At 40.2% G+C, this 12,422-nt stretch overlaps 1 protein-coding gene across 3 annotated transcripts in view; it reads left to right on the plus strand.

The window, feature by feature from the left end:
* The window catches only part of LOC149322694 (tetraspanin-31-like), a 39,775-nt gene that overhangs the window by 23,403 nt on the left and 3,950 nt on the right, over window positions 1-12,422 (plus strand). The window contains exons 5-9 of one of the 3 annotated variants that reach the window (XM_089481713.1): window positions 439-546; window positions 844-4,116; window positions 4,844-4,982; window positions 10,330-10,901; window positions 11,293-11,905. In XM_089481713.1, the coding sequence (XP_089337839.1) occupies window positions 439-546; window positions 844-918 (183 nt within the window). In that variant the 3' untranslated portion in view covers window positions 919-4,116; window positions 4,844-4,982; window positions 10,330-10,901; window positions 11,293-11,905. The remainder of the gene's footprint in view (window positions 1-438; window positions 547-843; window positions 4,117-4,843; window positions 4,983-10,329; window positions 10,902-11,292; window positions 11,906-12,422) is intronic. The other 2 variants (XM_089481717.1, XM_089481706.1) reach the window with 2 other exon arrangements.

Genomic DNA, 12,422 nt, shown 5'->3' on the forward strand with positions numbered 1-12,422 from the left:
GGTGCCCTATCATGGAGTTTTCTTGGCAGGATTTCTTCAGAGAAGGTTTTCCATTGCTTTCCCCTTAGGCTGAGAGAGTGTGACTTGCCTAAGGACACTCAGTGGATTTCATGGCCAAGCTGGGAATCAAATCCTGGTCTCCAAAATCAGTTCATCACTCAAACCAATACACCATGCTAGTTCAATTCAATTAAGTATGTCTTTGAAATAGTAGCAGACTATAGCCAGTACATTCACTGGATATAGTTTCACTTGACTAAAATCTTTGCTGTCAGCAATATATCAGATACAAGACTGTTACAGCTTTTGCTGTTGGGCAAATTAGTGGGTTTTTCTTTAGTCACTGCCATTGGCTTTGTGTGAAAGTATTTCAAAATTTGTGATTCCCTCCCTACAACTAACAGTCAAAGTAACAATTATTTTTGTCATCCTCTGCAGGCTTGCAAAAAAACAAGGTGCCTCAGTTGTGGTGAGGTAATGATGGAACATGCAGGTGAAGCCTTGAAAATCCTCGGCGGAGTTGGACTCTTTTTCAGCTTCACAGAGGTAAGGATGCCTATTAGGCCAAAGAGAGAGGGAAGCAGGGTTGCTGACTCCCTCTCCCCCCACTTTGGTCTCTTTCTGTGCTGCCATGAAGGCATATTTCAAGAGGTGTTAAACTTCTGCTTGCCATATAGCTAATTAATAAAGAAACCAGAGCTTTCCCAGAAAGGCAACAACCAGAAATGTAAATAAATACTGTAATAATCAGTGTTGTAGAAATTAAATATAGTAAACACAGTGACTTGGTATTACCTTTTGAATGAGGTCTCATAGCTGCTTCCTTTTTCCTCTCTTTTTCAGATCCTTGGAGTGTGGCTTGCCATGCGCTACAGAAACCAGAAAGATCCCAGAGCCAATCCCAGTGCCTTTTTATAGAAAATTCCCCTCCCGCTTCCTCCTATACCCTCTTTTAGTTAACTGCTTATCCCCTATATTCAAGGTATCCCATTTCCATCACTTAAAAACAAAAGTATCCTTTGTGGACCCTTTAGGGAAAGTGGACTTTGCCATTATGCCAAACTGCTGATTGGGAGAAATAGCAGAGCAAAGGCTGCATCCTTGACATGAAGCCTTTGGCAGATGGCAAAGGGGACCCTGTGAAATAAACTAGGGTCCTTAACTGACATCAAATGATGTGACCTGCAGTCTCCTTTGCCAAGATATACATGTCATTGCTGCTCCTTGCTACAATCATTCTGGTGTTTCTAAAGTATGTTCGAATTGTTGCATCCCATCTCACCTAGGGGAAGGCATCTTGAAAAGTTAGAGGGCTCAGTGCCATTAAGTGGGCAGTGCAAGAGACAGTGCCCCCCCCCCCAAAACTGCTTTTCACTTTTTGTTGTAGTCTCACTTGGACTGATGTAATAGACAAAAAGTCCCAGGAAGCAAATTCAGGGGGAAGGTTTACATTTTAACCAAATACAAAGATTAAGTGAAAGGTCTTATTTTTATCTTTTTTTAGAAAAACAAGCAAACCTCAATTGACCTATTCCTGAATTCCTCACTTACAATCATATGTACAGGCCACCTATTTCTAGTGGGAAAGGAGGGGCCTGTGTAAACCTGCCCAGAGAACTGGTTAATTCATTATGTCACTAAGCCTTTATCCAATTTACAGATTTACAAGCTGGCTTGATAGTGGTTTTTCTCCTGGTTTGTTCTAGCAAGAGGAGACCATCGACAGTGCTGTTACTCTATTAAGAGTGAGAGTTCTGGTCCCTTTGTGGTACTACTGTCCCTATGATTCCTTGATTTGACAAACTGTTGTATATTGTGGTGTAGATAAACCTTTCTCTGTTTGGAGTCCTATCCCTGTGTTCATATAGTGTAAGGATGTATGAGGGAATTATAGATAGTTCTGTGGGGTGTTGTGTTGTTGTATTTTGAGCATTAGCCCAACTACTTATCTCCAATTTTACTCCATTGTCATTTTGAACTCCAAAATAATTTTAGTTCTAGATGAGCAGGGACTGGAGAAACTGTAACCACAATTCTGCTGGACACAAAAATGCTGTGAGCTTGCACAAAGCTCCGTGTGCACTACTGTTCTAGACCCAAGAAAGGATTTTATTGGGCTGTGAGTCCATTCTCCTAACCTGTTCCACCCTTTAAAGACTTGGCTGGTTTAGGGAATTCATGTATTCTCATGGAAAGATGTTGCCAGGTTCCTACCCAAGAAAGGAAAATCAGTGCTTCTATTTACTAATGAAAGATCTTACGATTCCTGCAAAGGCCACATTCAGATACCTAGCACTGTATCATCAACACCCATTGGAAAGCATTCATCTTCACTTCCTTCTGGAGCAGATACTGAAAGGAGGTATATGACTGGTTATGACAGCAGAGCAAAATATCAAATACTATTCAGCATCACCAGAGACTGAGAAAGGGCAGGTGTGACTCACTGCCTTCTTTAAAAATAAAAATAAAACAGTTACAGTGTCAAGGAAGGGAAGATGTTGATTGGAACAGGAGATGGGTTTGGGAAAGGACTGCCTTCCTGCTTTTGTTTTCTGCTCCAGCACAGCACCCAAGAGTGTTCTGTTCTCTTTCCTATAAGCCACTTCTTAAGGTCAGAAAAGAGCCTCACAGATGAAAGAAGACTCGAGTTGCTTTTGGATGGAGAGCAGCAGTCTGTTCCCTTAAGTACCAGTGCAGCAATGGCGCACACCCACCTGCTCTCAGTAAATGCTAGCACTTGATGGAACATGGAGATAAAGGCATCAGACAGAAAGGTAGAAGTAAAGGTGAAGATACTATGTTGAACCATAGGAAATTTTGTATAGCATATCTTTAGGATAGTTTGAACATTCACAGTCATCATGCTATTTATTTTGATGTGGCCTAATCAAGGGGAAGGTACCTTTTGTAAAGCAGCACCTAAGTATGGAACAGATAGAAAAGGTTGGCAGCTTATTACTGAGGGTGTGCTGTGCAGCTCCTAAAAGTATCATACAATTTAATTGTTTGAGATTAGCACTGTGGGGAATACTCAGCACTAAAAAGATAAGGGAAAGTGATATGCTTCCTTCTCAGAACCATAGTTAGTAGTAGGCATTCTTATACTCCACTCCTCCGCTGTTTAAATTTTCAGATTGGGTGGGGAGACTTTTGCTGATTTGCATTAGTACAGGGATTGATTGAAACAAAGTAACATGCACTTTAAAGGAGCACATTAAGATTTACTCATAGTTGGGGAGTATTACAGATGTATCTCCTCCTATTCATGTTTGGCTAGACCAGTGGTTCCCAAACTGTATTCTTTAAGGGATTTTGGACTTCAGCTCCCAGAATCCCAGACTATTGGTCAATATGGTTAAGGCTTCTTGGAGTTGAAGCCCAAAATCTCTTAAAGGGCACAGTTTGGGGACCACTGGGCTAGACAGATGCCTGCTCAGTTACTTTTTTTTTTTTACACAATGAAGGGGAGTTTTGCTGGCTACTTTCTTTGATGGGTGACTAAATGCTGCATATTTGCTAGAGACTATCCTTGCCATTTAGTTGGTGATGGACAAGGAAAGAACACTTGCAAAAAACTGTGATGCTTGAAAAGTTTCAAGTCACTAGCTGGCTTTTTTGAGAAATACATGCTTCTACCATCATGTACACCTGGACTACTCAAATTGTAGACTGCAGTTACCCTATTACAGGCCATTTGAATAAATACATTTCTGTGAAACTCAAACCTCTCTTATTCATTAATTTGTGTGTCTCAGGGTGGGGGTAAAAATACAAGTTATAGAGAGAATTCACTTTCAGTAGTGTGTTCTGAAAACAGAAATTTAGCTTGAGGTGTATTTCCTTCATTTCTCTGCTGTTATTAAACTTATCTTCAGATACTAGTCTAATGTTTACTAAAAAACAGGGTTAACGTACATCTTTTTCCAAGACATGTCCTTTTTTTCAGAGTTAACATTTCTGTCTGGGAGGATTTTTTAACTTGTCTTTGCTTTTTTTACAAGGTCAGGACTTGAAAAAGCAGACGCTCAGGTAGCTCTCAGGATGAGGAAATCATGCCAGGTTCAAGCAGGGCCAGGGAAGCCTTCAAAGCAGGCAGCCTCAGTATTATTTGTGGTAATTTGAGCATCATTAATTTTGCAGTTAGTTAAGTATTGAAAATTCAATTATAACCAGATAATTGTTGGTATTAAACACTGCTAAATAATTAAAATTCTTGTTTAAAATACAACAAAGGTTAGAACGATTTCTAGTAGCAATTATCACAGCATACATAGTAGGGCATTTAAAGTGACTCATCATAGCAATAGCTGGTCTGAAATGGCCAGTAAATGTGTCCTCTTTTTTACTTTTCAAACTATGGTAACCATACTTGGGAACAAAATTAGGAAGTTTTGAAAGAACATTGCCCTTCTCTGCATGTTTTATCTCCATTCCTTCTAAGGGAAAAGGCAGGAACAATAGCATCTCCTTTTTGTTTAGGTCAATTTAGGTTATTACAGAAAATACATGATGGCATTTGAAGACACCTAGTTGTTGGCCTCCACTGAGAGCAGACTGTGCTGAACCAGCCCAAGAGTCCACATAGCCTGGTGGTCCAATTTGAAAAGCAAGCCAGACAAGGCTGACCAGGGCCTTGCAAGTTAAATTGTCAAGGGATGGGCATTGCATTGCTATTTCCCCATAGCAATAACTATTCAGATGTAATAGAGTTGGCAGATTTGGCAATCAGGCACTGAGGAACATGCAGACCTGTATAGTCAATCTGTTAATGTGAGTGTTTCAACTAGAAAGAGAAACTGATTTTAACACAGTTTTCATTTTATGATTGCTACCCGTTTAGATGCTGGCCCAAAGTAAAAACTGAAATTGGAAACAAGAATATCCCAGAGCCAGGTGCACATCTGGAATTTTTTTTTACAATGCACACTTTTTTTAAGGAAGGGAAAAAAGTAAGGATCTTGGCTGAAGATGGAGCATAGGTAAGGACACAGCACTTCTTTCACCATAGGCAGGGTGAGATGTCAAGAAGGAAGGTTTAGAGTGGTTTCCTAACCCCCCTTGTGACAATGGGAAAATGTTTTGATGCTGTCAGGCCCTGATGGCGCAGTGGTTAAATTCTGGTATTGCAGCCACAAGGTTGTGAGTTCAATCCCAGGTCTCCAAAGCTGAATAAGCCTTCTTTCATATGTCGGTAAAATGAGTATTCAGCTTGTTGGGGACAATTGGCTTACAGTGCTGAGTTCACTGATAAGTGATATAGAAATGTAAAGAAATGCTATTGCTGTTGAAGTAGTATGGAACAGAAGTGCTCATCCCAAATCTCAACATTAAATAATGAGCATAGGTAGAAACATTCCCAAGTGCACCCCCTCCTGCAAGAATACAAGCTTAATTGAAAACCCACCAAATAAATATCTTCCTCACAACACCTTTTGTAAACATTTCCATTATAGAACAAGATGAATAAGATGAATTCCCAAGTGTCTAGTGCAGTGCATTGACACAAGAGTGCAGTGTTGTGTTTCATTCTGACAGCTAATACAGATGAGCTGAACTCAAGGCAACTATGGCTGCAGTTTCTCAAAAGGAAGTATTTAGAGACTCAAACTGGCCCAGATACTTTACTCTTTCCCCTCAGCATACAAGAATGGCAGTTTACTAGTTGTAAACTACAGGGAATAGGGTGCTTAACATAAAAAAGAGGAACAGTAATATCCAGTTGAAACAGATTCTAGATTTTTAAAATTAGTTTTACATTTTTATTGTGATGTTTTAACGTTTTATCTTGTGAGCCGCTTTGGGTCCCTTTTTTGGGAGAAAAGTGGTATAAAAATGAAATAAATAAATAAATAGAAGGAAAAGGAGGCAATTAACAGAAAGGACTGGTGCTGTAGGAATAGTGCCAAATATCCAGCATTCTTACAGCATAACAGCAAAAAAGCAGCAGTCACTAGACTTAGTTTATGGAAGCTTTCCGTTTAAATCCAGCAGAAGTTGACAGACATCCATGGTATAAAGCTACCTGACCCTGTTAATGTGGATCAGTGCAACAATCTCACTAAATTCCAGACTTCATAACTATCATAAGAGTTAAGATGGATGAGACCCAAGCATCTATCTAAACTAACATGCTGTTGCCCTGTGGCCAATCAGGCCCCGATGGGGTATGAGTTCAACAGCACCTTCCAACACTAGCTCTGTAGCAACTGATATCCAGAGGCATACCACCTATGACAACGCACTCATATATAGCTATCAAGACTAGTAGACATGGAGAACTTTGCCATGAAATTGTCTAATCACTTGTTAAATCTGTCCAAGTTGATGCCTGTCACTGTGTCCTGGTGTAGTGAATTCCAGAGTATAATTTGTGTTATATGTAAATGATTGTTCTTTTATTTGTCCTCAATTTCCCACTACTGTTAGCTTCACTGGTAGACTTCAGCAAGTTTAGGTATCATGGAGGAGAAAATAATTCTTCTTCATTGCCTCTGTGATTCACACAAATGGGTCATCCACATCTGTGCAGTGCATCATTCAGAACCTTCAAGAGCTGATAAATGAGCATTTTGACAAGCACGATGCACAGCAATCCCTGTTCAGTTCTCAGTTCTTTTTTATCTACCGCAGCAGCATCATCATCAAACAGAACACACTCTTCAGAATATATTATTATTAATAATCATCATTATCATCTTTGCTTCAGAATTCTTTTGTCTGATTAAAGACTTCTGAACTATGAACTTGATTGTTGTTCTTCATGGTCTCTGTGAATCACACAAATAGGTCTGCCTATGGCAATTCAGAACATTCTGGAATCACTAGGCAGGTTTTTGAAGCACCTCTTAGTTCACCCCTAGTTTCCACTCATTTAGCTTAATTCCTTTTTGTCCACCGCGCTTGCAACATCGAAGGAACTTTGTACTCGGAATCACTTTGAATTTTACCTCACGATTTGGCTTTTCGATTTTTGGACTGTTTTTTACTATTCTTTTGGCTTTTCCTACTGGACTGATTTTTAACAGCTTTGATGTGGACTGTTCTACTACAGTTAGTGGAATGTCAACTTGTTTGACCTCTTTTAAGAGGTGGGATGAGTGTTGGGCCAAGCTCCCGAGCCAGGATGGCCATTTTCGTTGCCTTCTTTTTTTGGGCAAGGGTCACAACGTGAATACTTGTGCCCACTTCAAGGCCTTTACACCTCATGCGAGGAAAAATCAGGAGTCTATGTTAAGGGTGTTTCTGTATGAACAGCCCTTAAAACTTTCCGTGTTGGCCCCACCAAGTTTTGCCTCCATGGGTAAATCCACTCGCTCACTTGAGGAATACTATCCTGAGGCTGGCAGACATGCTGAGTCCAAGAAATCTTGGCATCATGTCAGTACTGACTTGGTCTCGAAACACCGTGTGAAACCTGACAAGGTGCACTGGAGACTGAAAAAGGGCTCAATACCGAGTCTTGATGTTGAGGTAACATCCAGGAAGGACTCTGTGGCTAGGGGTGAAGTCCCATTGGCTCCGGTGCAATCCCTTCAGCCTGAGATTACCATATATACTCATCTATAAATCTAAAAATTTATGCCCAAAATTGACCCCAATTTATTTCTGGGCATACATTTTTTTTATTTATTTATTTTATTATTACTTTTTGTTGGTTTTTCACAAGACATACATAACTTCACATTAAAAAAACACAAACTTAACATAATTATATACATATATACATACAAAGTACTCATTCCCGTCACTAATGTTTACATATTTGCCTACTCTTTCTTCATATCTTCATATTCTAACACGTCTTTTCTGATTTCTGTATCTTAGTTTGTCTAATTTCTTTACTAACATATATTGTCTCTCTTGAGAGTTACCGTAAAAAACATTTAACACGTAGGATCTACTTCCTGCAACTTATATTTTTCTTATATTCCTGGTTTGTTTGTTTTTGCTTTATCTTAACCATTTGCTATACGTTCCCCTCACCTTAACTGGTTAACTTTCCTTTACAAATTAATCCATTTTACATAGTTTCCTGGTCAGATATTTCTCAGTTAACTAGCCTAGCTTTTGTTTATTCATTAAGTAAACTTTTGTTCAACTTTTAAAAAATGACGTTTGTTAATGTAATTGTGCACTACGTCTTTTCAAACAAACTTTCAAGCGTTTGTCTTATCTTTTTTACAACATAAACTCTCTGTAACCTTTTATTATATTTCTTCCTTTGTTTTAGCAAAAAATAACATTGTTCCATCTTTCGTTTTAAAAAATATAAAAAAGGTCCCATTCTTTTTTAACCTGTGCTTCACTCTTTTCTCTCATCCAACATGTCATCTTATCCATCTCTGCCACCTCAAATACTTTATTTAACCATTGTTCTATAGATGGAATTTGTTTTGTCTTCCATAGTTTTGCGTAGACAATTCTTGCACAGGATAAAAGATGAAACAATAAATTCCCATATTTCTTATTCAGCTCATCATTTAACATGCCTAACAGGAATGTTTCAGGTACAAAAGCCATTTGGATTTTCAATTCCAGTGTTATTACCTTATACACCTCTACCCAATATTGATTTGCCTTCTTGCATGTCCACCACATGTGGTAGTAAGTTCCAATTGAAACCGTTGTACATGCTCTGGTAACCTCTCGATTAGATTTCTGTAATGCGCTTTACATGGGGCAACCCTTGTACCAAACCCGGAAGCTTCAATTAGTGCAGAATACTGGATGTTCCAGGGCCAGCCATATAACACCAGTCCTAAAAGATCTCCATTGGCTGCCTATTCGCTTCCAGGCCAAATACAAGGTGTTGGTTATCCCCTATAAAGCCCTAAATGGCTTGGGCCCAGGATACTTGGAGGACCGCCTCTCCCCATACAATCCGCCCCGCACTCTCAGGTCGGGTGAAAGACATCTTTTAAGAGTTCCAGACGCTTGATATGTATCAGCTCAGAGGGCTTTCTCTATTTAAGCCCCTCAGCTCTGGAACTCCCTCCCCAATGAGCTCCGTACTTCCACCTCCCTCAATGCTTTCAAGAAGAACTTGAAGACTTTTTTGTTCCACCAGGGCTTCCCCCCGTGAGCCTTGTGGTCATTCTCTTCCCCTTGGCAATGTTTTTGTGTATTCCATTCTACACAGCCACTTGTATAGGGTGTTGTTGGTTTTTACTGTTCTTAATTGTTAACTTTGTATTATTGTCATGCTGATGTTTTAATTGTCTTACTCTTTGATGTTCACCGCTGTGATCGCTGGAATAGCGGTATAAAAATAAAAATTTATTATTATTATCGCATTTCCAACAATATGGATTATTATTTTTATACACATATGCGATTTTTTGTGGGGACAAATGCCATCTATACGTCATTTTGTAAGTATTTTCTTTTAGCTCTTGGTTAACTGTGTATTTTGTACCTCTCCAAATGTTTTCCCAATTCTGATATTCCAAATTTTTCCCTATATTTTGGGCCCAGTGAATCATGCTTTCTCTTATCACTTCTTCCTCCATATCCCATGTTAATATCATTTTATAATATTTAGTAATCCTCTTTTTCTTGCCCTTTTCTATTATTTCCTCCCATTCAGATGTTTAATTATTAAATTTATGCCCATGCTAATCAAACAATGGGCATAAATTTTTAGATTTATAGACGAGTGTAAGGTTGACTTATTTATGGGTCACTATAGTAATGTGATAGCAGCTCTTTCAGATTTCCCCATGCAATTGGCAGAACAGTTTATTTCTCTCTTCTGCCAAGCAGAAAGCGTCGCGAATGATTGATATTGCTGTTTAAGAGTCCTCTCCCGCCCGCATGTCTAGCTAAAACGAAAGCTGAAACAATGAAGCAGAAAGTATCAATGAGAGTCTCTCTTGCCGTACACACACATACACACTCTGAAGGAACCTGCCAGTTTTACCCTCGATACCCACGGGTCATGGCAGAATCTATAACTTTGGCCCCAAAACGTGACCTTAACTTATACATTATACTTATACATCAGTATTAGTTTTTTATTGATTGTATTTTGTATTATGTATCATTTTAATGATGTAATCCTACCTTGATCTGTGGGAGAGGCAGGAAATATAAATAAACTTATTCTTCTTATTATTATTGAGCTCAATTTATAGTTGAGTATATATGGTACTACTGGCCATCATTCTGGAGAGTCCAAAAAGAAAAAGAAGAAACACTAAGCATTCATCTGAGGAAAGCTCTCATCCTGAGTCTCAGAAGGCCTCTACATCTTTAGCTCCTCAAGATGCAGAGCGCCATGAGCCTGCCTTGGTTTTGAAACTGCTTTCCCCCGATGTCTCCTTCCAGGTGGTTGAGGTACAGGTTGGCTTGGTGTCAGAGGGACTGTGGAATCTCCCATGCAACTGGCCTCTCCATGTCGGGATTTACCTGCTCCCCCACCAGCAGTCTCCAGGGTGAGGACCTCTTCACACATCCCAAAGGATTGCTTAAGCACCTTGTAGAGTTGGATCAGCTATCTGATCTTTCTCCCAGTCTCCTTCACCTTGGTACTGAGAGATCTCTTCAGCACTCTGTATCAGATGTACAGCCTTGGTACTGTAGCTTCTCCGGATGTTACAATCTCAACTCCCATGATCAGTATGTTTTGAGGTACTCTCCAGCTCATGTTCGAGTGTCTGTGGAACTAGTGTTTGATAGAGAGACTGGTTGGTATTTGCTTCCTGCCACACATGGATTCGAAGTGCCTTATCAGCACATCTATGACCTTCCACATGATGTGGTGCCTTCTCCGACCTGATTGATTGTCTTTCAGTGGGTACCAATTACTCGGGTTCGATTATCTCGTTCTCTGGCAAGGGTGTCTCAGGAAGACCTGTTTGTGTGAATTCACAGATGACCACTCCAAAAACTAGTTACAGGTAAGCAGCCTTTTCTTTCAACTTCTCTCTCCTAAGCGTTTTAGCATTGTTCTTTGGCATCTTCTCAGCTGTGACACGGACTGAGCTGACTCTTCATCTTCAGGCGTCCTCTGCTTGCCTCCTACAGGTTTTGATGGCCCCTACCAGCTTGTTTAAGAGGTGTTCCTCCTGTGGGAGTGATACCTAAAAAGGACAGCCATTTCAGTTGCCTCTTGTGCTTGGGAGAGGAGTACAATGTAGGGACTTGTTTGCATTGCCAGGCATTCCCTTGCCCCATGTGTTGGAACAGGTCTTCTTGGCTAAAGGCTTTCCTGGGGGGGGGGGGGGGCTTTAGGCTGCTGACCTTGCTCTGTATTCTTAGTCAGCATTTCTTATCTTTCTACTTCTTCAGCTGCTCTGAGTTCTACATTGTTATGAGCCTCTTCAAGTTCATCTGTAAGACTCATGCTGAAGAGATTGTTACAAAATTCAGTACCAAGACCTACAATGACTTGAGAGGATACAGATCATTCCATCTCCAGGTTCACTGAGCAGACTGTGGTCCCCTTATTCCAGACAGGTCTGTAGACATCAACCTACTCCTCCAGCTGAGACCCAGGAGCACAACAGCCAGAAAAAGCACAAAAATGATATTGGTGGTCTCTGTCCTCATTCCTATTTTTCCATTTCACTCCCTAAGGGGTCCTTCTCTTAACGTGTTCCACCTAAGTGTGTTCAGGACAGGGTCTTCTTTCTACCTATCTCCATAACATCTCAACATTCTTCTTAATTACCTACAGATGACTCCTATTCCACCATGTAAAGAGCCCACACAAGAAGTCTTTTTTATTGGTGCAGCATCAGATGCTGAGATTCTCAATTCGTCTCCATGATGTCTCCAAGGCTCTTGCGTGCACTCTTACCTCAAGACTACAGTAACTGGACGCTTCCACCTTCTCAACACGATATTACTCAGTGTTGTACTCACTCAGACAGCACTGGCAATCCCATCATTTGCACTTGAGGTCAGGCAGCTCTCACCACATTTTACCAAGTTTTCACTTGAAGCAATTGAAACTATGTATATGCAAATACATTTAGGCTGTGCACATGATATTATAATTTAAAAGTATAATTTTAATTCTGCTAGGTTTTTTGTGTTGCAACTATTACCATTACATTCAGTTCTTGGTAATGAGTAACATTAGTACAAAACATTAGAAAGATTCTGTATGGTGCAGTATAGGAGGCAGTTAATGGGGTGGTGGTGGTGGTAACATCATGAGTTACTGTACCAGGCGACGCCAACCCTGGTGATGCCACTGGTCCTACAATCAGAGGCACACTGGCTGGCAACCCAGTGGACTCACTCAGCTCTACCTGTTGCCAACTGTAGTGGCAAGGTCTTGGCGGGTTCTATAGCCTTCTGCTGCCATGCCTGTGTCTGTTCTTCTGGCCTCTCTGAGTGAAAGCTAACATAGAGGATCTGCCCTGTGATAAGCAGGGCCTATTTATTTATTTATTTGTGGTATTTATACCCTG

The sequence above is a fragment of the Sceloporus occidentalis genome, unplaced genomic scaffold, assembly GCF_023333645.1.
Source record: "Sceloporus occidentalis isolate IW3139 unplaced genomic scaffold, rSceOcc1.0.p SCAF_1, whole genome shotgun sequence".
Taxonomy (NCBI): Eukaryota; Metazoa; Chordata; class Lepidosauria; order Squamata; family Phrynosomatidae; genus Sceloporus; species Sceloporus occidentalis.